Source organism: Stereum hirsutum (assembly GCF_000264905.1).
Source record: "Stereum hirsutum FP-91666 SS1 unplaced genomic scaffold STEHIscaffold_11, whole genome shotgun sequence".
Lineage (NCBI taxonomy): Eukaryota > Fungi > Basidiomycota > Agaricomycetes > Russulales > Stereaceae > Stereum > Stereum hirsutum.
The window spans coordinates 1,125,387-1,149,460 of NW_006763141.1; the positions used below are offsets into that span (position 1 = coordinate 1,125,387).

The 24,074-nt window shown below is 51.4% G+C and overlaps 6 protein-coding genes across 6 annotated transcripts; 2 read left to right on the plus strand and 4 right to left on the minus strand.

The window, feature by feature from the left end:
- The first annotated feature begins 37 nt into the window (after positions 1 to 37).
- STEHIDRAFT_123271 (uncharacterized protein) lies at positions 38 to 4,164 on the plus strand. Its single transcript, XM_007306537.1, has 11 exons — positions 38 to 581; positions 680 to 752; positions 839 to 1,024; positions 1,551 to 1,603; positions 1,667 to 2,130; positions 2,224 to 2,435; positions 2,522 to 2,665; positions 2,730 to 3,029; positions 3,122 to 3,266; positions 3,344 to 3,474; positions 3,557 to 4,164. The coding sequence occupies exons 1-11, from the start codon at positions 316 to 318 to the stop codon at positions 3,617 to 3,619; spliced, it is 2,037 nt and encodes a 678-aa protein (XP_007306599.1). The 5' UTR covers positions 38 to 315; the 3' UTR covers positions 3,620 to 4,164.
- A 3,816-nt stretch (positions 4,165 to 7,980) lies between these two features.
- On the minus strand, positions 7,981 to 8,796 carry STEHIDRAFT_61444 (kinase-like protein; the record flags this gene model as incomplete). Its single annotated transcript, XM_007306250.1, has 1 exon — positions 7,981 to 8,796. A coding segment is annotated over one exon (816 nt), but the record flags the coding sequence as incomplete, so codon positions are not given.
- A 523-nt stretch (positions 8,797 to 9,319) lies between these two features.
- Positions 9,320 to 9,793, minus strand: STEHIDRAFT_61717 (uncharacterized protein; the record flags this gene model as incomplete). The annotated part of the gene is made up of 1 exon (XM_007306266.1): positions 9,320 to 9,793. A coding segment is annotated over one exon (474 nt), but the record flags the coding sequence as incomplete, so codon positions are not given.
- A 3,088-nt stretch (positions 9,794 to 12,881) lies between these two features.
- On the plus strand, positions 12,882 to 14,159 carry STEHIDRAFT_61396 (fungal pheromone STE3G-protein-coupled receptor; the record flags this gene model as incomplete). The annotated part of the gene is made up of 5 exons (XM_007306244.1): positions 12,882 to 12,990; positions 13,056 to 13,178; positions 13,264 to 13,443; positions 13,507 to 13,644; positions 13,708 to 14,159. The coding sequence occupies 5 exons, from the start codon at positions 12,882 to 12,884 to the stop codon at positions 14,157 to 14,159; spliced, it is 1,002 nt and encodes a 333-aa protein (XP_007306306.1).
- Positions 14,160 to 15,311: 1,152 nt separating this feature from the next.
- Positions 15,312 to 16,480, minus strand: STEHIDRAFT_100561 (uncharacterized protein). The gene is made up of 4 exons (XM_007306538.1): positions 16,311 to 16,480; positions 15,825 to 16,177; positions 15,625 to 15,711; positions 15,312 to 15,534 (listed from the first exon to the last, which is right to left on the minus strand). Exons 1-4 carry the CDS (start codon positions 16,410 to 16,412, stop codon positions 15,528 to 15,530), a joined length of 549 nt encoding a protein of 182 aa, XP_007306600.1. The 5' UTR covers positions 16,413 to 16,480; the 3' UTR covers positions 15,312 to 15,527.
- A 3,023-nt stretch (positions 16,481 to 19,503) lies between these two features.
- STEHIDRAFT_100564 (uncharacterized protein) lies at positions 19,504 to 22,413 on the minus strand. Its single transcript, XM_007306539.1, has 8 exons — positions 22,129 to 22,413; positions 21,981 to 22,049; positions 21,423 to 21,879; positions 21,120 to 21,325; positions 20,909 to 21,027; positions 20,479 to 20,816; positions 20,130 to 20,393; positions 19,504 to 20,038 (listed from the first exon to the last, which is right to left on the minus strand). The coding sequence occupies exons 1-8, from the start codon at positions 22,330 to 22,332 to the stop codon at positions 19,590 to 19,592; spliced, it is 2,106 nt and encodes a 701-aa protein (XP_007306601.1). The 5' UTR covers positions 22,333 to 22,413; the 3' UTR covers positions 19,504 to 19,589.
- Positions 22,414 to 24,074: the final 1,661 nt, after the last annotated feature.

The window sequence follows — 24,074 nt, forward strand, 5'->3', positions numbered from 1 at the left end:
CTGTCTTTCTTAGCGGGGAAATGCTCGTCACTTGCTCCCGAGAACAGAGGTCACCAGAGGTCGCCCTTTAGCCTCTTGCCAGCTCCTCTCTTCTCTTCTCGTTTCCACCCTTCTAGCTTTTCTTGTCCTCGTTTCTTCTACAGGCGAAACACAATTATAAGCGTTCTACAGCTTCCTGCACGGAGAGCAACGCAGTTATCCTTTGCTTTGAATCACCACCTCACGACGCACTCGGAAACGGTGCCGTAACATAATCTATCCTTGTCGTCACTTGCGATGAGCTTGAATAAGCATCTTGCTGAGAGCAATAGCATCATGACCGACTCATCACCATCACCATCTCCGTCGACGTCCAGCAACGTCGACAACAGCACCGAGCCCACATCCATTTCCACACAGTCATTATCCACTGTGAAGGAGAATACTGCTGGAGAGCGGAAACCACCACCAAAGACGAAATGGCCATACGACGCGACGAATGCGCTGGACGATATTCCTGGAGTTGCGTTCGCGCTGGACGAGTTCTTGCAGAGTAGGATGGTTGAGAGTGAGGACTATTGCCATGAGATGGACCCGAAGAAGTGAGTGAGCTTTTCTCATATGTCGAAGTGGCGACGTCGGGAGAGCAGGTGATTGAGAGTATTCTCGGTGGTATTAACGGCGTGTATTGCTGGCATAGGGAACGGTTGTATTTCGCAACAGGATATGGCTTAATTCAATGCGTCAAAGCGATGATGTCCTACGAGGACGAGGTAAGCTTTCCCTCTACTGTGGTGCCCTGGTGCTTTATTTGTCTTGACTGACATCTAATTCTCTTCCCGCTTGTTTATATGTTTAGGACCTCTTGGTTGCTATCGGACATACAAAGCACGGCAACATAGTTGCTCAACAACACCGCAAGAAGGCCGCTTCCCTCCCATGGCGTCTCGCGGGGTACACTTCGTCGGGCGTTTCGTGGATCAAGAGTATGACGAACGTCGAGAGACACGCGGAGCTTGTGTATGCTGAGTCATTATTTGAGAAGGTACGTTTCCTCGCTGGGTGTTCCACATGAATCTGCGATGCGGGAGTATCGGTCTGTCGTCCAATGTGCCACTCATTGACAGTGCGGCAACGAAATCCTATACTTCGTGAGGCGCTTGCGATATTGTCTTTCCAGCTATGTTGTCGCCAGCCTCAACGGCACCAAGGAAACCTGTGACATGCTCGATGGGTCTTGTTGGGAGATAACAGAGCCTATTGACGCCTTGTGCACCATGGATCATAATACGTCCTTATCGACATCCTCGAAGACGCTCGCACCACACACGTTCATGTTCCCGGCGAAAGGTGGTGTTTCGTCTTCCGCCTTCGCTCTAAACCCCATGGGCGTCTTACGATGAGCATCGTGACCTCGATATTGTGCTCGGTGAGATGTGTGGCACTAATACTTCCGTGGCGTGTGGGCCACACGCCACATTCCAAAAAACGCACCATGGCTTTGCATCAATTCATTCTTCTAAGAAGCAGAATATTTCAAGTTCGGAGTTTTGCTGACATGTACTCCACAGGCATTACTAGGTATCGTGTACTCCGGCGACTGGCTCGCTTTCATCAAAGAAGCGTAAGTTTCCCCCTTCCCTCTCTCCTCCTCTCCTTACTCACTCACGTCCCACCCAATGTACAGCCTCAATATGCGAACAACAATCTCTACCTACCGTCAACTCGGCAAATACCTCGACCACATGGACGCCGAAGCCGTCTCCTCAGGCCGCGGTCCCATCGACACCTCAATCGACGTCCACTTCCGTTCTGGCGTCTATCTCGGCCTAGGAATTCTCAACATCGTGCTCAGTCTCATGCCGTCTCGTTTGATGGCCATCGTAGAGCTGTTCGGTTACAAGGGCGACAGGCACGAGGGATTGGAGTTGCTCATGAAGGTGGGAGGTTGGGGGAAGGAGGACGTGAGAAAGGGTGGAGATGGGAAGGAGAGGCCGGGGGTGAGCAGGGAGGAGGAGGGGGTGAGGAGGAGTATTTGTGATATGGCGCTTGTGATTTTTCATCTTGTGCTTTCGAGCTTTACGTTTGATGGGGTGGACGTGATGATGGCGCAGAAGATTTTGGATTGGAATGTGGAGCGGTATCCGAACGGTGCGTTCACCATCTCATTCCCTTTGTTCCCTTCGAGTATCTGTCTCACTCTCACCTTTACTTTTTTTGCGGGCTGGGCTCAAAATAAACTAGGTGTCTTCTTCCTCTTTGGTCAAGGCCGGCTCTCCCTCGTCCGTTCACAACCGAAACGTGCGATTGAGTATTACCAGAAGGCGATGTCAGCGCAGAACCAGTACCGGAATTTGCACCATATATCGTTCTGGGAGATGGCTGTCGCGAATCTAGCGCTTTGGGAACTGAGCGAAAGCTTGGTCTGTTGGAGGAGCTTGCATAAGGAGTCCACGGTGCGTAGTTCTCTTCATCCCCCTTTTGCATGATTCGAGTTTTTGGAAACGCTGTCATGTTTAAGAACTGATGGGATGGGATATAGTGGTCGAAAGCGTGTTATGCGTACGGGACGGCAGCAATACTTCTTCAGCTGGGTGGGGATGAGTATCGAGAAGAAGCTCTCAAGCTTGTTGGTCAAGTTCCTAGCTTACGACAACGTATCGCGGGCAAGTCGATCCCTCTTGAGGTACGCTTCCATCCTCATGCGCGCTTCAAGCCTGCACTGATCATCTCTTCTGCACATGGTCCAGAAATTTATGGCCCGCAAAGCCCGAAAATGTCAATCCCAAAACGGCCGCCTCGCGCTCCCCGCACTCGAACTCGCCTACCTCTTCCTCGGCATCGCGCACGCTCCGAAACCGGTCATTGTGGAGAAGATGTTACCGCTAGTTGATGTGCAGCTGGCAGAACTCAGACTGCACGCGAAGGATACGAAGAAGTATGGGGCTGTGAATGCGAATGGCGCTGGGAAGGCGGGGGTGGGGTATTGGGACGATTGGTGTTTGACGAGGTTTTTGGAAGGGATATGTATGCGATATGTGGCGTATCCGGTATGTTCATCGTCGTTTTTCCTCGAGAGAGGTTTCGGTACGATACTGAGGAGAGCGCTGATATGTCTTTGTTTGTGGCGATTTCAATGTAGGATCCGGATGCGCTCACCGAGGGCAATCAAGATGATGTCGCACCGTCGAAAGAAGACGCCACGGCTCGGTCGATGGCCGCGTTCGAGTCTGTGTTCGAGAATGGAACGAATATCGAGTTGGACCATCATCTTGTGTATTTCTCCCGTGCGTTCCCCCTTTATTTTTCTCTGCGCTCCGTCGTCTGCGCAGTATAGCTGATGTTTGGTGCTGGGTTCGGATAGATTACGAGTACGGTCGCCTGCTAGCTTGTAAAGGCGACGCCGAGGGCGCGAAACATCAGTTTGAGCTGGTGCTTTCGGGCAAGCATCTCGAGGTGAATTCTGCGGGGAAGAAGGGCAAGTATAGCTTGGAGGTGCGTTTCTTTACTCTGTATTCTTGCTTCAATCATTCCACCAACTGATCGTGTTCAACTGTCGGATCCACGCTGGTTGTAGAGCATGCTGCACATGAAAACGAGCGCGGCGCTGGATGCATTGAACCAGACCAAGCGCCTTTGAGATGGCCTTTGACTACCTCAGAGCGTGCACGTGGACGAAGACCTCGCATCGCCTGTACCGCCAGACGATTGTTTCTCAGACGCTGATACGTGTCCGGCTGGCTTCAGACCTCCATCCACGAGCCTCACCTCCATCCACATATCGATGCGGGATAGTTCTTTATCTGTACTCTCTGTTCGCTATTGCATCTCTGTTGTTGCACTTCGTTTATTTCTATCTGAGTCCTTCGGACGGACGTCCTGCTCTATCTCCTGCCTCATATCTCTCTCGTCTTCAGCATATGTATACTTAGATCTTATTATTGCATCCACACATCTTCCATGACGCTATTCTTCCTCCGCCCTAACTCGAACTGTTTTGCTTCTACTCATAGTCATAGGGTAGACCTCGGGTTGTATACCCTGGACCAGGCGCTGCCGGCCTCCGTATTGTTCCTTGCAATCGGTTTCTGGTTCGTTCGTCATGGTACATAGTACGCACTACTTAATTGTACGACTCTCATCCGGTTGATTCACGCACTGATTGAATGCATCGATGATTCACGCATCCACACGCCACCCTAACCATAGTGGTGTTCGCTCCTGTTCGAAGTCAGGTAAGTATCGGAGGGTCGTTATTCTCGTCGTGCCGTGGTGCGTTCGTATCCTGGGGAGTGCTTGTTCGATATGTCAGACATCTGCTCACACTCGACGGTATAAGCATCACAAATTGTGGGCCACATCCGAGTCGTCGATATCGTGAACAACCCGAAGTGCTGTACAGCTCGATGCGGGGTTTGCCGCTAGACAGAAATCGGATACCGACAACATCATGAACATTTGAATACTTTCAACGTCTATCTCACTAAAGTCATCTATCTAGACGAGCCTACTCTCATGTAACGGGCGTACGTTTGCAGACGTTCCAGCGGCCGCCGCGTTTACTCATCCATTTCTCGAAGAGCTGCCTCCCTTTCATCTTGCTTTCACCCCAAATCAGCGCATCGCCTTTCATACACACATCGCGAGAATAAACCAACGGCCGGCCTTGGACATGATTCCATTTGAAAGGAAGCTATCGTACTGGGAGTGGAGGAGCCTGTCGTGTTGGAGGTATAAGAACTGGTAGAACGGCCCTCAGACGTATCTTGCACACCCCCATCTACCGGACCTGTTCAGTCTCACTTAGGCCACTGTCTATGTTATATATTGAAACCATAGCCTCGAACTTGGTATGTACTGAAGTATCATGGTGCGTTCGTGGTTCCCTCTGTACTTACCATGATGGCGTAGCGTACGACGAGTCACTCGTTCAGGGTGCTGGATTTTAAATTGGTCTCTCGATCGAAATGCATCCGTTCCGGTATCTCCAACATGCCATCCATATACGAGTTGACCACAAGCATTGATATATTCGGTACATGAAAATGAAAGTCTACAAAGGAGCCGCAAAGATAGTAAGAGAGGAGAGTGTGCATGAAATCCGAGTGAGTCTTTTTCAGTCTAAACAAGAATGAGTCGCTGAAGTATATCCCTAGAAACAAATCCACCAAAAGATCCATCCAAAGAACGATCCTGATCACCAACAGTGCAAGAAAACCTAGGAGTAGCATCAAAGGAACATATCCAAATCACTAGGCAAGTCCTCGAACTCATTAACCGCCTCCTCATACGACCAAACCTTCCTCTTCTCATCGGCAGGCGTCCAAATCCCATCCCTCTTCCACCTCCACGTAAGGACGTCAACCCTCCTCTTCCACTCCTTCACGCTCATCCCATGACACCTCTCCATGTGGATATTCACCCTATCGTTCCTCATCTCCATTTCCCGATGTCCGCAGCTGATATACGGACACCCATGCAGCGTCCCCTTATACCCCCTTTTGATCTTGTAGCGCACCTCCCAGCCGGGGATGGCGCGCTCGGGTGCGTGGGCTTTGACGTTGCAGACGTGTCGCCAGTAGTCCTGCCTGCGACTGAAGGGTTTCGTGCGAGGACAGCCCGGAACGAGACAGCCGTGGGCCTCCCGTGACCAGGCGTTGTCGACGGCCCGTTTTCTCGGCTCCTTGGCTGAAGTCGCGGGTCCGGTGTTGCCTGCAGGGTGAAGTAGGGGTGCATCGTTGCTTGCGGGGACATCCCTGGAGGCGGATGCCCCCTGTTCATTTTGTGTGTTACACTGGACCGTCGATGCGGTCGAGTGTGCTGAGCCTGTGCCTTGAGGATTCGAGGCGTTGTTCTTCTTGACCCTCTTCGACGTGCCGTGCGTAGGTGCCGATGTTGCCTTCCTCTTCGACGTTGAAGGTGAAACAGATGATGACTGAGGAAGTGGCCCCTGAACGCCGCGTGTGTCCTGTTGGCTGGTTCCGGAACGAGCTGAGCTGGGGGTCGGCAGGCTAGGAATATCGGAGGGAAACGATGGGAAGGGGGTGACCGCAGTCCCTGACGGAGGCTCGTACATACCGAAACCAGTCTGAGCGTGCTGAACACGGCGAGGTGTCGGAGCGAGAGCCATGCCTGAGGATGAAGACCCGATAGCAGACGACGAGGATGGCGCTGCGTAGAATTGAGCCATAGACGAAGAAGCAGCAGGCTGGGTCGTGTCCGTGCGCCAGCCGAGCGGATACCCTACCTTGTCACCCAGTTGGTGGCTGCGCTGGCTCTGCAGCAGAGGCATAGACGTCGACGCGGGGAAAGAGTTGGACACAAGAGCATCGAAGAAAGTCTGCGTAGCTGCGCGAGCGGGCAAAGGAACGATAGGCCTGGGATGAATGGACTGGTGTCCGGCTGCAGCTCGAGACAGCGCAGGAGAATACGAGGTCCAGCCGGGAACGGCAGAATTTCCTCTCGCGTTGGATCTACGGATGGGCAAGAGGCTGGCTTGGCCATGGTTCAGGGCAACGTCGTCCATATTGGTGTTAGCGAAGGAGGCGAGGTTGGGAGGTTGGGAAATCCGCGACCGGATGTTCTGTGAAGGTCAAAGCATGTCCGTCGTGAGCAAGAACAATAGAGCGTACGAAAAAGCCTGAAATGCGTACCTGTGATCCGATATTCTGCCATTGGGCGTCGCTTTTCTGATTGAACGTCGACAGTGCACGGTTATGTGGCATTCGGGGGTAGTGGATGGAAGGCTGTATGTTGATCTTGACGTCCCCAAGAGCCTTCATCTGGGACTCCAAGTTCCAGACGACCTTGCCCTGAGTAGGTTCTCCTAGCGTGGGCTGAGTAGCCTGAGCTTGTTGCTGATACGGCATGTAGTCCATCGGCGAGGGTAAGTTGTGGTTGGGGAGAGTAAGCGCGTGGAACGACAAGTGTAAGTGGGCGAGGAGCGAGGGGTTATTTCGTCTTGCTCCGTCGTCCAAGAGCTACTTATATAGTCCCAGGGTGAGTCCCCTTTGTCCGCTCGACGCGCCCCGTCGGAAGCTGATTTTTCGCTTGGATGAAGTGGATGAAAGGGATCGATCCAGAATTTTCCCATGAACCCTGAGCGTCGCTACGCATTGTTTAAAACTTCCCATTTTGGGTATCAATAGAACAATGTCGATCTGAAACCGTGCCAGGACAAAGCGCGTCGCCGGCATTTCTTGACGACCGGTCGCTTAGGCCTCGAGGTTTGGACAATGGCGATGACACAGGCGAATGCTCAATGATGGGCTTATATTCCACAGAGTCATATCGAGGAATATATCGGCTCCGCCGTCCGTGCTATGTGCGCACCCACCTTGCTTTACCGGCCTCCTCGGACAAAAATGCGGATCAACAGAGGGACAAAACAGAACGGTCTATTGAAACGCATCATCCTTCCGACGAAGGGTACTTGACGACGCTGGTGACGGTCTGCTTTGCACGATGTAGCGATCATGCCAGCCACCCATCGTACGCCCCCGGACCTTCTCGTAGGCCGCATCACAGCCCGGAATGTTGACATTACCTCTCCTGCCTCGCCGTGGCATTCTAGAAATGTTTCTAGTTGAGTAGTAGTGTTTGAACCTCGGCCGGGCGGTCCTAGGCGTTTGTTTGTCCTATGTCATGACTCTGATTGAATTTGTCCAGACACACCGGTCGCTAGCTCACAACACTTCGATCATGGATCTCTCTTCCATCCCCAGAATTCAGCATATATTATGCATCTATTATATCATTATTCAAGAGGGAGGTTGACTTGTCAATGAGCCTGGTGCAGAATGTTTATATTACTCCAGAGCATACTACACATGAGACCGAGGATTGAAGGAATGTGGTATAAGGCAGTGAACGATGCGATAATTCGCCGATATGAGTGGATGAGCGCGACACGGTGCGATAAATAAGCTTCAAAAAGTGGTGGTAAGCATATAGGGACTGCGCGCATGCGTGAGATAAGTTATCGAGCGACTCACCTACTTGTCAAAAGCAAGAATCGACAGATAGACGCGCCAAAGCGCTGTCGGACTCTAACTCCCTGTTGTACCGATAGCCAGGCAAAGAACCTAAGAACTTGGACCACGGAAAGGTCGTCCACCGCATGATTGTCGTGTATTCCCAGTACTCAGGAAGCCATCCTGCGTATTCCCAGTCGATGATACCTGTTATGTGACCGTCGTGAACCATGATGTTATGATGCCACAAGTCGCCGTGGGTGAAGACAATTGCATGAGGGAACAGAGACGGCATTCCCTCAGCCGCCGCACGCCGCTGAGCATAGTTCGGCGCCGTACTATCATTCACGAAAGGGAACAGAGATTGATGGAAGGCGTCCTCGTCGACACCGGCAGCGATGTGTCGCAGTGGAATGCGTGCGCCATAAGCGTCGCCTCCGTCAACTCCGCAAATACGGGTACCCCAGCGGTTCGAGTAGCGACGCATACGCTCGAGGTGTGACGCCAACTCTCCTTTGATAGTGGCAAGCTCGTCGGGAGACAATGAATCGAATACTTCGTTCAGCGGTTCGCCAGGGATTCGCATCATCAAAATGGATCCCCAGTTCCATGACTCATTGGGATCCGATTCTCCGTATGAGAGGATGCGAGGGACGGGGATCCCCATAGACTGTGCGAGCATCGTTGCTAATGCTTCTTGCTCTCGTACACGTTCTGTGGATTTGAGAATAAGGTTGAAAGGAAGCGGGTATACACAACCTTCGCTCGCGATGCGCTGAAGATGGGGACGAGAACGACAATATAGGCGGGATAGTGGTAGCAAAATGGATATGTGAAGCCATCCGTAAAATCGCTTTTTCCAACGAGGCAAGCGGAAGGGGAGGGCATGCAAGGAGATCAGACTGAAAGATAAATTAGATTATTTACGCCTGAGAATTTTTTCGTATAAGAAATGGACCTTCGAGTTGGCCATAAAACTGGAGGTACGAGCGGCTCCGGATGTTTGAAGAAGGTTTGGCTGAGATGGTGAGGAAAGCGAGGCTCGGAAACGGCCGGGAGCTATCTCTTTGCTTGTGACACGTCATCTGTGGCGTTCCTTTTCCAACCGTCATTGTCTTTCTCGGATGCGACGATGAGCTGCCCGCTGCTGAGGGGGATATCAGCGAAACTTGGTTTCATTTTTCTTTGTCAAAACTTTGTCTAAGGGATATAATTGGCATGTACTTATGTAGCGAGTAGTACATACTGACCGGATATTAACGTTGCTCGCAGACCATCCACAGGATTTCTCCCTCGCTTCGTATACCATAACGATCTGGATGATCTATTATCACTACAGTGCTTGTAGGAGATTAGCATTGTTCAGATCATAAAGCTTCAAACTTGCACGTATGGTCCAAGAGGTAATTGACGCCTTCCACCACGGTCTCTCTCACTTTAGCATTTCCTTTCCACCCAGTCCTAGGAGTCCATGTCACAAAATGCGCACCTACATGAATCGTCACATCTCTCCTCATCCGAGAGCTCCAACCCACACTAGCACCGTTTACTTCAAGGGCGTCCTTATATCCCGTCACAAATCCTCTCATCAAACAATCCGCCTGATCCTTGTAGGAGTCGCGAAACTTCGCCACCAAACTCATCTCCGCCACAAATCGGCCGACATCCATCGCAGCTACTCCAGCCTTTGACAGCTCCCAATCCAGGACATAGATCTTCTTCACAGCATCCTCATGACCTCCGTTTACCATCTCATGGCTCGACTGACGATCCCCCAGAGCCATCATTATATTCCCCGGCCAGAAATCCCCCATGGTATACGTCTCGCGAAACGTCCTGACGGCCTTCGACCGCTCATTGGCGATATTACTATTGCCTCGAGCTGGTGGTCCATGATATTGAGCGGCGGGTCGTGTATCACGGGGAAATAGTCCTCTCCCTGTTCCTTGGAGAGGGTCGAGACCAATCGTTCGTATGTCACGTTCGCTGTCACAGTCTTCCCTATCTCATTTCCAGAGAAGAAGTCCAACAGCCCCTCGTCCGATGTACCCCAGGCATGTAACCCGCCAAGGAAACGTCCAAGAGACATTCCGCACTGGCGGGACAAAGCTGGGGTCAAGGTGAACGGACAGATTCCACTGCCACTGTTGTTCATGATTTCCGCGAGACTGAATGCGTTGCTCCCAACGTCCTCCATGATTATCACGCTGTTCTCCTTGTCCCACAGGTAGACTTCTGGGACGGTTACGGGAATGACGTTGCTGCCGACTTTAGAATCGTTCGGCCTCGAATCGCACCAGGCTCGTACGCGCCGTAACGCTTCCACTTCGTATTCCTGCCAACGAAAGGGCGACATATCAGTATGACTTGGGCTATCCCTCAGAATTTCGCTGCGCTTCACGAACCTGGCGGGCGAGGTCGAACTCCCACCCACCACCTCCGTCGCTGTTCCCTTCAGCCTCAGTCCCTCCATTGGCGCTAGGATCACTGGGACCAACACTTCCGGATAACCACGTCTCCGCATGCTTTAGGACCACCGTACACTTCCCATCATCTACAGGACGGCAAAGTTGCAGACGATAGACGAAATTACAATATCCGCCTGTCATCCGCGTAGCGCTGATACTTTCGAACCGTTTGTCTGGTAGCGTTGGAGAATGCGCGAGGTAGGAAAGGATGCCTGTACGTGTGGTGAGATCGTATGGTGTAGCTGCAGCGATAAGAGGAGTATTCGCTCTGGATGGGCTCATGTCGGACATGATGAACGACCTTGTATATCGAGCCAGATGGAATGAGATGGTAGTGGGGAAGAGTATGTGTATAGTTCTGGTGGCGTGGTATTTTGATGGTGCTCCCTGTCTATCGGGGTCGACGGAGTAGTCAATTAGTTTCATGAATGTCTCACAATCTTGGCTCTTCGTTTCCCATGCTATCAATAGTCTGTATGACAAGTTTGCGCCAAACTCTGTCACCAGATCTTTGGTATGTTCTTGACGGGTCACAACTCATAATGTGGGTAGGACTAGCAGCGGCGAGGAAACATATTAGACAGCAAGCCTACATGACTCGGAGGCAGTATATATATTGTAGTCTTGTTCGATGTTTCTTGTGCCACTCTAGCTCGCCACAACTTGGGCCGTGTCGGCAGCCTTCCGGTTCCGCCGGAGGACTGAAGTTCCACCAGATTTCAGCTAGATTCGCATAGTACTGGTATTTCTGCTACAGATTCGTCGAGCAGAGTTTTGCTCCTCGTAGACATCCTACAATCTACAACGGTTGGGATGGTTGTTTAGGTCGTGCGCCACATCAATATCCTGATCAACCAGGAGTGCTATACAGTTCGCCACGGGTTTTACCGGTACCTGCCAGCGACGTGTTACTTTGGACTTGGGCAGTACGAAAATATCTCTTGAAAGTGAGTCGCTTGATTTGTCTACGCTAGAATTCTCAAGATAATGTAGCGCACAGCCTGAACGGACGGCGAATTTGGTGAAGTCCCGTTTTCAAATCGCGCCTCAAATTCACGACTCGGAGCCTCTGCCTCCCTCACACCCCGAACCCTAGAACATCGCCCTTCGGCCGGGTGTAGAGAGTGCATGCCAAAGTCTAAGCTTTAAACAATGGTGTGTAGATGAACGGGAGGTTGACGCGAACTACGGAGAGCGTGAGCCAAACGTTCTCATCGTATGAGAACGACGGGTGGAGGTATCCAAACTTTGCCTCCCTATTGTTGTCAATCGATGCCCAGTCCAGTCGCTGACGTTTTCTTTTTGATAGTCATATTCAGATGCATTAATGTTTCTGGACGCGTGAATCGAGTAAAGGTGCGTCGTCCTCGTCTTCTCTCCTTCTCATTACCACGTTGTGGCGTAGTTGCGCCACTCGCTCCATAGAGGGGAGCAATCCATCCACGAGCAACCAGGAACGCTGAGAGAAGCAGAAACTGAATATCTAGTATGACTCTTCAACCCAACAATCTATATAGTGGCTCACATGATCGCCATAAGTACTGCACAGTCACCTGCGTTGTCAAGGACACTTCGTCGGAGGCATGACTCAGAGGTGGCTCAAGCTTTGTTTCAAGTTTTTCAGTGTTCTAACTAGGATTGGAACTCCCTTCACACATCAGTCACCATCTTCTCCACTGCCAGATGTCGGCTTATCTACCTCGTTGTCTTCCTTCTACCCTTCTGAGCTTCTCGACATCATGTCCTCTCACATCACATCTGTTTCTGAGATGCGGCGTCGACCACAGCCTCCCTACGAAATCCCTGCTGCCGTGTACCCACGAGCATCAAACGGTTCACCTTGGCAGACTCGCGGACAAGCCACTTTGCTGATTCTTAACGGACCCCATCATCGCGCCCGCCAAGTGGCCTCTGCGGAAATACTCATCATTACAACCCAGTACCCACCATACCGCTTTCTGCGAGCATTCCTGGATTCTGAGTCGGAAGCCTTATCTTGAGTGGCCGTGCTTTGAAATTTCGCAATGATACCCTGACTACTAAATGCGGTCATGCCCAAAGCGTGTCCCAAATAGAGTTAAGACTCCTCACCTTGATTGGTTGGCTTGCAATGCATTCCTCGACGACCGACTACGCAGCCGGCGCGCGCCACATTATGGAAGCCTTAGACCATGAGAAAAGTGCGCATCTGACATTTCGATAGCCGAGAACCAGATACGAGGGTTTGTATGTACAACGGTTCCGCCGCTCCCTATGGATGTCGCTCATAAGAGTAGCGCCATTACGCTTCCTCTTGGTTTCCTTTCTTCACTCCCGCGTCCCGCTCTTGACCCGCTACGAGGTTCCCCGTCCCCCACACGATTGATTTGCAGATCGTCCTGTTCGACGCGGTCCCCTGAAGTGGCACTCGAGACCGTCGACTCGACATCGATTTACTACCGCATGACCCACCGGATCCGACATGTCATCGACTGCCCTCGCCCCATTTGAGCCACCGAATCATGTATACTCTGCCTTTGCCTTCATCTCCTTCATGATGTGCGTAGTCCCGGTGTACTGGCATCTGGAAGGTAAGATAGATCCTTTGGAAGGTTTCATATGGGATCGGTCTGACGCATTTCCATGGATTGGGCAGCTTGGAATATGGGCACCCTGCTTTATATGTTCTGGACAGGGATAGCGGTCCTCAACATGTTTATCAACTCTATCATCTGGGACGGGAACGCAATCAACTCAGCGCCGGTGTGGTGCGATATCTGTACGTACATAGTCATTCCATTCCCTATGTCCTGATGGCGACGACGTTCTTCTATCGGCTAACCAATGCCACACGGAATGATCAGCTTCCCGCATCATCATCGCGTCGAACGTCGGCACCGTCTTAGCCTCACTTTGCATCGAAAGGCGTCTTTACAAGATTGTCTCGGCAAAAAGTGTGATGATCACCTCCCAAGACAAGCGCAAAGCGATCATCATTGACCTCGCCATTGGATTCGGTGTTCCGCTCATCCAGCAGCTCATGTGTGCGTACTCTTACAATTCGTTGCTTGGGTTCTATGACGAGTTCTTGCTGATTACACGTGTAGATGCTGTTGTCCAGGGCCACCGTTTCGATATCGTCGAGGATGTGGGCTGTTGGCCTACCACCTACGTGACCCCCGTCGCGATTGCTCTAATCTTCACCTGGCCGATCGTCATTGGCTTGATCTCCACTGCTTATGCTTGTAAATCTTTTCTACGCCTGTCGTTCATCAATCTTTCCCTGACACTTATTTGGTACTATCCAGTCACGACGATCTGGCTTGTTTACAAGCATCGCCGTAACTTCAATAGTCTTATCAAAGACAGCCATAACTTGAACAGCTCTCGCTACATCCGTCTTATGTGTCTCGGCGGCACCGAAATCCTCACTGTACCCCTCGCTTCATGGGCCCTCGCCGTCACCATCCAGGGCGGCGTCTCCCCCTGGGTCTCTTGGGCTGACACCCACTCGGATTTCAGTCGTGTCGACCTTGTCCCTGCTGTCCTGTGGAGGTCCTCTTCCCTCGGCGTGATGAACTACGAGATGTACAGGTGGTTCCTCGTCCTATGCGCGTTTGTTTTCTTCGGGTTCTTTGGGTTCGCGGACGAGGCGATAAAGAACTATCGCTTGGTTTACACGTCTGTTGCGAGTAGGCTTGGCTACTCCACCATGTCTTTCACATGGTCGTCCTCAGGGTACGTCACTTCTACCTTCTAGAATGTAACGTTGCACGTCCCAAATAAGCCACATGTGGTCGTGTCGTTCGTTTGCGTGGCATATTCACTCAACTTCCTGTTTTCGTCTCCACTCTCATAGCAACATCAGTTCCTCGAAGTCCAGGGACGACCACTTGTTCGACGGCAAGAAATCCGGTCTTCCCGCATTCCTCAAGAGTGACTACTCCCATGCAGCAAAGAGCGTCCAGCGCAAGGAGGACCCACTCGGGGAGACACTTGACAGCAGCTTCGACCTCGGTGGAGATCTCAATATCGACACTTCTGGGAGTTCGTCCAACTTCGGCATGGCAGTGATGGGCCATCGCGTGGATATTGACCTCGAGAAGGGCAAACACGATCAGAACCCGTGGTCGCCGATAGAAACGACGGCTTCGTCCTCGATGCACCATCTGGACCGAAAGGTGCAGGACAACGACGAGAACGAAGGGGTACCGCGCAGACCAGAGGTCTCACTCGATTTGAGTACTGCACTACCGGCGAGGTCAACGAGAGAGTCGCGTCCATTGTCGATGCACACGATCTGAGTTGTTCATCTCAGCGATCCCACAATTTGACTTCTTTGGAAGAATTTATCTCTCCTTTCTTTATTCTTCGTTATACCCAGCGTATCTCATCGTAGAAACGACATCCTTCGACTTCTTTGATCGCTGGTCAATCATTTATCGACGCTTCACGCCGCCTTCGCTTCGATCAGTAACATTCTAACTTTAGTTTCAGCGTTTGCTTTCTCTGATTACCCGCCGTGTCATCACATTCGCATTTTTTTTGGCGGTATACCCCCTTTCTCATCGGCGTCCTTTCCAAGTCCGTCGTCCCCGTGTTTGCACTATCGAATGCTCCCACTATTATCTTTCTGGTTAGCTCTCAAATCTCGGAATTACTGTAGCCACGTATCACCTCGACGCTTTTATGTCCACCCATCCCTATGTCATCTCCTCTCTGTTTCTGTTTGACGGTCGCAGAGCTATCATTCACCAAAGCTTGCATGACCTGTCGGCTCGTGCGACCTTCCGAAGTCATTACCCCCTATTCTCCGTAGGGTATCGCGGCCAATTACTCGTTCATTTACGTTCCTTGTAAACGCCCTTCCTATTTTGTCCCCCGTGAAGGTGCTCAAGATCTGATAGTTAGTCCATTTACCGTTTTCTTCAGGCCATGCAATCTGTTGGGATAATGTACAAGAGTTACGCCGACCCCATATGCTGAAATAGGGGTCAATGTGAAGCAAAAGACTTCTGTACTACTAAACCCGATATAAGGGTAAGGCCTCCGAATCTGAAATCGCCCTTCAAAAAATCCTACCAAGCGGCCTTCGCATACTTGTACTTATTCTCGCGGTAATAGGATCTTACGACCTGGAAAAATCGCGGTAGGACAGGTTCAACATGAGGGATCATAGCGAGACAGAAATAAAGGGATGTGTGCCTGGATGAGAGAGAGCATACCTAGGGTCGGGTCCACGTTCGAGTCTCAGTCCATAACGGGTGGCAGACCTCTCCCTATAAATATCATCTGGGAGTGGGGTACCCGCCCTGCGAACACGATCATAATAAAGACATCATTAGTACCCCAGTCGGACTCCGTACAGCCAGAATGACTTCGAACCGTCGACAACCATCCGAATTTGGAAAGAGAGGGGACACACCTGCAATAATCGCAAGTACAGGGCTTCTTTCCCGTCCCATGATGATCGCATCCCCATGTCATGCCCCCATCCGTACCACAGCAGGTCCACCTAAAACCTTGTGGCCAGTACTTAAAGAACTTATTCTGATCACCATTAAACTGCGTCTCGAATTTTCTTTTCAGATCGTCCGCCTCTTCGAGAAGGCAGGCGCCCCAGCCGGTGCCTTCAGTCGGAGACGGCCAGGTGATAAGCTCCAGTCTGCCTTCATGGATGGATCCGTCTTCACAAGCGCGGTACTTGTCGTACCAGACCGTCTGGCGTTGGCAAGATCCTTTGTGAGAAGGCCAATCGGCCAATTGGCATTGTTCGCTCTAGAAGCAGGAGCATGGACGGAAGCGGTCAGATCGTGGATCAGGCGACAGAACAAGGCAATATCACGTTTATCTACACTGAAAAAGCACAAAATAGAATGATGGTGATGATTGATAGGAAAGTAAGACTTACACAGTATTGAGGACCCTTGCATCGACCGCAACGCTTAATCTGATTTCCAGGCATTTCTATGCGGCAAGTAAAGCATCTTCCAGATTCGCGTGCAGCAGGCATTATGATTACAACAGTTCGCAAGAGGGAAAGAGTACAGAAATACAGATAGTCCAGCGACAGCTGGCGAGAGGGATGGTGAGGCGAAGGAGAATGCGTGAGGCTTTGACAGCAATCTGCAGAATCGTAGTCGCAGTCGCTTTTTTCTGCGATGGGGCTTGCTAGTTGCTGCTTCTTCTGACGCAACCGACTCCCATAACAGGTTGTGAGCGCCACGACCACCGTCCTCCGGCGGCGGACCACCATCCACTGTAAAGCAATGTTTCGAGATATCTCCATCTCAAAAATTGTACAAGTGATTCTAGTGTGTTGTTGACACACTCACAGTCCTAAAACCCAATATTTAAGTGGCAGCATCGAGGCTGGCTCGAGGACGAGCACTGTGGCCCCGTGTAGAGTGGCCCGTCGGAATGGCCGGAGACAGCTCCGAGTGGAGCACAGGCTTCTCCGCGAGAAATCTGGGTGCGACTACGATTCTGCAAACCGCTGGAAAAGAAGAAGGCAGTCAACAGATCCAGTCACAGTAAAATACACCACTCCGGGGTGTATCTGTACTTCACGTTCGAACTTACCAAGAACTTACCATCAACAGTCGGCGCGATTTGCATGCGAAATCTCCTCTGTCGTAGCTAGCGATTCGACTGCTAAGCTCGGCATGCGACCGAGGATAACGAATCCAGTTCATAACGGTTCAGAAGGTACAAAGACGACACGATCGTACAAAAAACAGGACAACAGAGAGACAGCGTGTATGCGACAATCAGAGGACAGCTAGCAGAACGAAGAGCAACAAAGATCACAGCGATGACCGACGTATCATTTGTGGATTATACATATGCTTTAAATGACAGCCGCCACCCATCGTAAATATGGTGGTGTGCGAATGATATCGTAACAAACGATCTAGAGAACAGAGAGACAGAGGGTAGGAATAGAGTAGTCATGATACGAGATTCCGCCCGCAGAGCGAAGCGATCAAGCCGGTATATCGTAACAAGATCATCGCGAGATCAAGGCCAATCACTATCACGGAGCAGAAGAAACCCCAAAATAGGGCACAAGAGCGAACGTGAAAGGAAAGAATAGGATAACCATGGCGCTTGAGGAAGTGGTAATCCTAAGGCATGGAGATCGCGAGTTCGATTCGCCAACTTCCATGAGTAACCGGCCTGAACTCCTTTATAATGAACTGATCTTCCCTCAACCGGCTAGGGTTGGGAATGTGTGCGCTCATGTTGCTACGGGGGTCCGGCCTCTGCATAACATGAAGAATCACGGAAGGAAGGGATCAATCAGCGTGATGAAATGATAATCGAACATATCATAGATGGGTACGTACACATTCCCCCCGGAAGTTGTTCAAAACCAAGCGACAAAGTCTATCATACAAAGCTCCGCGCGTGGCTGGCAACCTGTCACTCTGGCGACAAAGTTGAATATCGTGGGCCCAGTCATGGCAGTTCGGCCACTGCAATGCCGCAAAGTGAAAATATAGGAATGTCTTAGCATGTAGAAATATAATTAGAGTCAAAAAGACATTACATGAATGTGCGCCCTGGCGTTGATCGGAGGAAACGAACCCTCACGATACAGGACCGTGTCCTCTCTACCCTCTAGGAACGTCGAGTCTCGGACGGCCAGCATACCTGGGTATAGGCTATCCTGGTCTCTGAAATAGATGGAGACCGCAGGGGAAGGCCGAGAGCCGAAACGACTGGTAGAAGCCTGTCGCCGAAAGACGAAGGGAGGCTGAACAACATCGATGAAACCGTGTGGGATGTACGGGGCCGGTGCAGTGAAAGATGTGGAAGACATTGACGGCTGGCCTAAAGCCATCACGGTGGAATTGTTGCGGTAGTTTGTGGGGGAAGAGCGATGAAGCGTTTGCGGAGCGAAGAGCTGGATGGGGTAAGCTTATGTCAATTTCGTTCGATTAATCGAAGAACAGACAGTTGAGAACGTACCTCGGTGGAATGAGATCCTATCATACCTGCACTCATCGGAGCTCGAAAGTGGGCCTATAGAAGACAGTTAGCAAGAATATTCGCCAAAGAATGAGACAAAGTAAGGAGGACTTACTCCAGGGGCCTGGCGATGGATAGACCAGAGCTGAACCGGGGATGGCGTGCCGATGTCATTGCCCGGGACGACAGAGCGAGGGAGACTCGCGATGGGATGAGCAACGGGACTAGAGTGAGGTGTGACGGGGCTATAGGTGAGACGATCATAACCAGGCTCGGCCGAAGCCAAGCTCGACGAATTCTGCTCTACAGATTAGCCACAGAAATAACAGAAGAAGGAAATCAACTTGCAAGTGTAGCCTCTTCTTCCCCGTAGCGATCCTGGTGGGTGTACGTATCGAGAAACTCCTGCAACTGTTCCTCAGGAGATTTGTCGACTGAACGGTCTGTCAAGTGGTGAAAGTCCGTATATCAGACCACAGGTGACGGAAGTCCACCTGTGAAGGAAGCGTAGAACTAGCCTCGGTTGTTACGCATCGCCATGGCTGTCTCTGTGGATTGTGCGGAGTGGATAGCGATGGAATGTCGATTTACCAATCGATGTCGGTCGCACAGCAGAGGAGATGGATGAGGTTTCGGGAAGAGTTGTGGTAGTTGCTCTTTGGCACCATGTCGGCGGAAAATATACAGGCAAGGAGCCTACAGCCATGGCCTACCTGGAGCACAGTTGTGTTGCTCGACGAGGGCATGACCGGGGCGGAGCTGTAACAGAGCTGTAGGATTGTCACTGTCAGTCAGGTGTGGGCAGGGTGTGGGCCACGGCTGTAGGATGGGCACGTGCGCCATAATAAACTCACTGGATAGAATATCGTGTCACCTTCAGATAATAGTGTATGCTTGCCTCCATTGGCAGAAGTCACAAAATCGTAGTACGGGATCCAAGAGCAAGCAGGTCTAACGATGAAGAGTGTCTCTCAAGATCCAAATAGGCACTGGTTTTGTCGGAAACCCCGTTTCCAAATCAGGAACATATCAGGTGCCTCGAGAGGCGCTGGCGGCGACGGGATGTCAGACATTTAGGCCGGGCCGAAGTCATTTCCAGTTCCATGACAATGAGTCGCGCCACACTTCTCGCCACAACGATGAACGCACGTCTGATATTCGTGAACCAGAATAAAACAAACATCCAAGCCTCGTCCTACCTCGAGTATTCTCACCTTCAAACCTTCACACTGAAAAACGCCAAGCCCCTCTTCGCCTTCTCCACCTCCTCCTCCAACATCCGCGCATCCTGACTCCTCCACACCAACTCTCCCTCTCCCTCCCCACCCTCCCCCGCCGGATTATACCCATCCACCAACGCTTCTCCGCCCCTCATCCTTTCCCTGACCCTCGTCTCAAATGCCTGCTTCTTCGCGTTCAGAGCCGACATTTTGCGCGGGTCGGAGTGCCCTGAGAAGATGAGGAAGGCGGTTCGTGGAGGGAGGGAGGCGTGGAGGGATGAGAGACGGGATTCGAGGGAGGAGAGGACGGGTGGGAGGGGTTGTGGGACTGAAGGGGGAATGAAGTCAGCCGAAGCTGAGGGTGTAGGTGGAATGGAGGATGTTGAGGGGGCTGTTGGTGCTGCAGGTGCGGGCTCAGTGGTCGGAGCGGCTTTAGGCGTGATCCCTATAAATCCCCGAATTGATCAACACACAACGCACACATCCTCGAAAAAATCGATCGATCAAACAAAGCCCGTCCAAAAAAGGAAACTCACACCCAAGCGCATCCGCCAACCCGGTAAACCTCCCGAACACAAACTCATGCGATCCGAGCATCTCCTTCACGCCCTCATACACTTCCTCGTCCGTATTACACGGCACCGTCGTCGTCGCCTTCGAGCCGTGCCATGTCGCCGGGTTTCCGTGGTCCACGACGGCGGTGCGGATGGTGTTGTTCGGCGTGCCTGCGTGACCCGCGGAGCGAGACATGCGCTCGAAGATGGACTCAAAATCTGTGCGGAATTCACCGTAGCCCATGCCTATCCAAAAAACATATTCACCATCAGTCTCTCGTCTTGTCTTATCTACAACGAGTAGAAAGAGCAACGTCAATGTGAAACGCACCATTCTCCACCTTCCTCTTCAACAACTCCATACAAGCCCTCGCGTCCTCCTCGGAGTCATGTCCCCCCTCCCCCCTAACCTGTATCTCCCTCCCACACCACTTCTTCGTCAACCACGCCAAGCCGGGCTTGAGTGGCCTTCCCCTTGGATGATGATATATGATCGCCGTGTCGATGCATTTTGGGTGACAGAGCTTTAGGGCTTTGAGGTCGGATTCAAGGGAGTGTCCGAGGAGGATGGGGGTCGGTTTTGCGGAGAGGAGGGAGAGGAGACGGGTTTGCACTTGGCGGAGGGTGGTGGTTACGGGGGCGAGGGCGGCGGGGGTTATGCCGGACCAGCTAGAGAGGGGTGGGTGGTTCGTTTGGTCAAAATTTTATGTCGTGCATACTAGGGAGGATAGGGAATGGGAGCGGAGAAAATAGGGGCATACCGAGTGAGGTAGTCGATGATGGGTTTGGAGGGTTTGACGAGAGTATCGTATTCGACCTTGCCCGTCTTATAATCAATCACGGAGACCCTCGTCAATTCCTTCCCGTCTTCGGTCAAACACTACAGCAACGCCCAAAGATCAATAATTCCATTTCTCAGTAGCCTAGACTAAAAATAGAACACGATGGAATAGAAAATGGGAAGTGACATACCATCTCGCAATCAATCGCGTAGATCTTCGCAGTAGCAGTAGGCTGCTTTTCCAAGAGCGAGTACATCTGCGGCTCCGGCGTCTCTACCCATCCTTCTGGTTTTTGGAAGACATCGGCCAAGTAGGATGGGATAGGATAGTCGTTCTCGATCATTTGTTCGAGTTTGAGGAGGTAGAGCGTGGGATTCTTTTCTTCGCGGCGTTCAGCTGTTATGTCCCACATCCAGTAAATGTCAGTAACAAAACAAGTGCAGAAAGTCATGGAGCTGGTGACAAAAAATTGGAGAGAAAGAGAGGTGCTTACAAGCTATCCGCGCAATGACACGCTTCCTCTTCTCCTCTCCACTAACGGGACCCTGAAAAAACGAACTCAAGACCGAATGCATCTTCGTCGCTTCACCCGGTGCCTTCGTAGGCAACGCATGACTGAACGTCCGGCAGATGAACGGAACCCCACCACACGCCGCCGCCTCTTCTTCTCGTTCGTGTCCTAGTTCTCGCGCATCGCCGTCCAGCTCCATAGCTATCGGGGCAGATGTCGGGGAGGGAGTTGAAGAAGGTGATGGTGGTAAAGGTAATGAGATAGGAAGGTTAGGGTTTGAGGTTGCGGATGTGGGAAGGGGAGGGAGGGAGAGGACTGTGTGGGTTAGGCCGGGGATGAGGAGGACGACTACTTTTTGGATCGAGTGAGGATTGTCGACGCGGATCCAGGAGCATGGCGGGGCGTCTGCGATGATGTGGAGCACAAAGTCGCGAATATCCTAGGAGCGTCGGCGTTAGTACAAGTACGACGACGTGTATGAGGACGATGGAAGATGGTGCGCCACCCACGATAATTGTGTGGCGAGGCGGTTTGACGTACCGAAACTGTTACTGCCTCTTTGCGCTTCACGATCTCATTGCCCACATACATAAACTTCGGCGGAGCAGCCTGAAGCAGTGCTCACCGGTCAGCCAAAAATAGTTCGCAGACACGACGACCGCCTGCGTGAAGAACGAGAAACACACACGTCAAGCTTTACGCCCGTCTTCTTCATCTTCTTTCCCTTTCTCTTTTCCACTTTTGTCCACTGGTCGCCCGAGCCAGTACCAGAGGTGCCACCGTCTTCTTGTTCTTGAACAAGCCCGTGCGAGACAGGTGCCGACGTTTTGGCCTTTTTTGATTTGTGCGGGCTGCTCGAGGGCGAGGACTCGGAGGATTGAGTGCGCTTCATGGAGGGCACGAGTCGCCAAGCGTGGTCTAGATACACGAGGCTGGTCGAAACGACGTCAAAAACGCACCGCAAGGAAAAACTGAGAGAAACGTCAAGTTCAGGAAGTGACAACTTGGAAAACAAGAGCAGAAAGCAGAACAAGTCCCAAAAGACGGAACGCGGGCACGTGATTTGGAAGACATTCACACGTTGTGTCTCAATCAAGCGGCAAGTCCATCACAATTCGGTACAAATTCGCTACGACCAAGTGGACGATTGAACCACGATATGTACTCTTAAGCTTGTTACACGCTAGTTTTTGGCTGTGAAAGGCTATGACAGAAGGTCGATCTGTCGATTTCCCCCCGATGCTGCGGTCTTTGCCGATAGGTTATGAAGGTTTTCCTCGGACTTTAATAGCTTGGTCTTTTTCAAAATGAAGTCACACACAAGAAAGTCAGGGAGAACTACGTACACTGAGGTTATCCGAGGTAGTCTGAGGTCTGACGGAGTTTGACGCGGTCCGACGAGGTTGGCTGAACTCCGACGAGCTCTGACGAGCTCTTCCGGGGTTTTCCGGCCGGGAAAACGGGCGCGGACCGGCGACGCGCTCGGACGCGCTCGTCGGAGTTCATACAACCTCGTCGAACTTGGTCCTCCGGCGTCAGCGTGAAGCTTAATCGCGCAAGTTGTCTTTGGTCGGACCAGGTCAGAGCAAAGTATCACTCACCAGTCTAATTAATATATTTATAATTGAGCTCCAATGAGCTCTCAGGAGCTCGGACTAAGTATAACGAGCTCTTCCGAGGTCGTCTGGGATCGAATAGGCATTTGAGTGCGGTAAGTTGTCCAAGGTATGATAAAATATGATTTGGTTTGCTGGAGTTTTCTCAGCTCTGAGTTCGTACGCTGAGGTTGGATGAAGTCAGCCGAGGTCGGCTGAGGTCCGACAAGGTTTGATATAGTTTTTCACAGTCAAATGGAGTTGTCTCCGAACGTAGCTCAGAAAACCTCACCGGACCTAGTCAGACTCCTCCCTCCCTGATATATGCAACAAATCGTCTACCTTCTGTCCAAGGAAAACCATCATAATAGGTGCACAGAAATCTACGAAAATCTTGTCGACTTAGCGAGGTGATGCTAATCCTGAGATGACTCTTTACTCACAGGTTTACAGCAATTGGAGTGTTTCTAATGTTCGACTTTACCTCTTTGGCCACAGCGACACGGTCTTCTCTGACCGATCCAACTCAGAATCCTGTCCATCACACGCCCTCTGATCTCGTCTTACTGTTGGAGACGACGCGATGATACCTCAGCGCTCAGCCCCCACGAAAATCGCTTTACGAGAATAAAGTATAAGAGCCAGGTGTCTTGGAGGTCCATCATCAACGCCTCCTTCTTTCCGCTCCGGCGACATTTCCAAGCTCTGACCAGGAGCTAAAGATCACATATTTCCCAAACGCCATCCCGCCGATTGCGCATCATGGCGAGCTTGCCTCCTGAGCAGGACTATATCTACAGTCCCAGCATCGTGGCACATCATAATATCCTCTCGATCTCTTTCGAAACCATTTTATATGGTACGGCCCATAGTCTCATCGTATCGCCACCTATCTGACTGCCTGAGTCAACGAGAGCTCATCAGTGTCACAGAGCAAGAACCTGTCAATCTTGAAGGTCATAACTATCTTGATGAACACCCCGAGGGCGATAACGGTGTTTTTCTTCATCATGGTATATGAGTGCGTCCGACTGGTCTC

What these genes read in the sequence shown, in the direction of transcription:
- STEHIDRAFT_100561 (XM_007306538.1), bottom strand. Translation starts at nt 16,412, where the DNA reads ATGCCTGCTGCACGCGAATCTGGAAGATGCTTTACTTGCCGCATAGAA. An exon ending in GCAAGGGTCCTCAATACTGT is followed by an intron (nt 16,178 to 16,310) that starts GTAAGTCTTACT and finishes TCCTGCTTCTAG; the next exon opens with AGCGAACAATGCCAATTGGC. An exon ending in TGTACTTGCGATTATTGCAG is followed by an intron (nt 15,712 to 15,824) that starts GTGTGTCCCCTC and finishes TCGTGTTCGCAG; the next exon opens with GGCGGGTACCCCACTCCCAG.
- STEHIDRAFT_123271 (XM_007306537.1), top strand. Translation starts at nt 316, where the DNA reads ATGACCGACTCATCACCATCACCATCTCCGTCGACGTCCAGCAACGTC. An exon ending in CTCGCTTTCATCAAAGAAGC is followed by an intron (nt 1,604 to 1,666) that starts GTAAGTTTCCCC and finishes CCCAATGTACAG; the next exon opens with CCTCAATATGCGAACAACAA. An exon ending in GCAAGTCGATCCCTCTTGAG is followed by an intron (nt 2,666 to 2,729) that starts GTACGCTTCCAT and finishes CACATGGTCCAG; the next exon opens with AAATTTATGGCCCGCAAAGC.
- STEHIDRAFT_100564 (XM_007306539.1), bottom strand. Translation starts at nt 22,332, where the DNA reads ATGAAGCGCACTCAATCCTCCGAGTCCTCGCCCTCGAGCAGCCCGCAC. An exon ending in AGACGGGCGTAAAGCTTGAC is followed by an intron (nt 22,050 to 22,128) that starts GTGTGTGTTTCT and finishes GCACTGCTTCAG; the next exon opens with GCTGCTCCGCCGAAGTTTAT. An exon ending in GTTGGCGGATGCGCTTGGGT is followed by an intron (nt 20,039 to 20,129) that starts GTGAGTTTCCTT and finishes GGGGATTTATAG; the next exon opens with GGATCACGCCTAAAGCCGCT.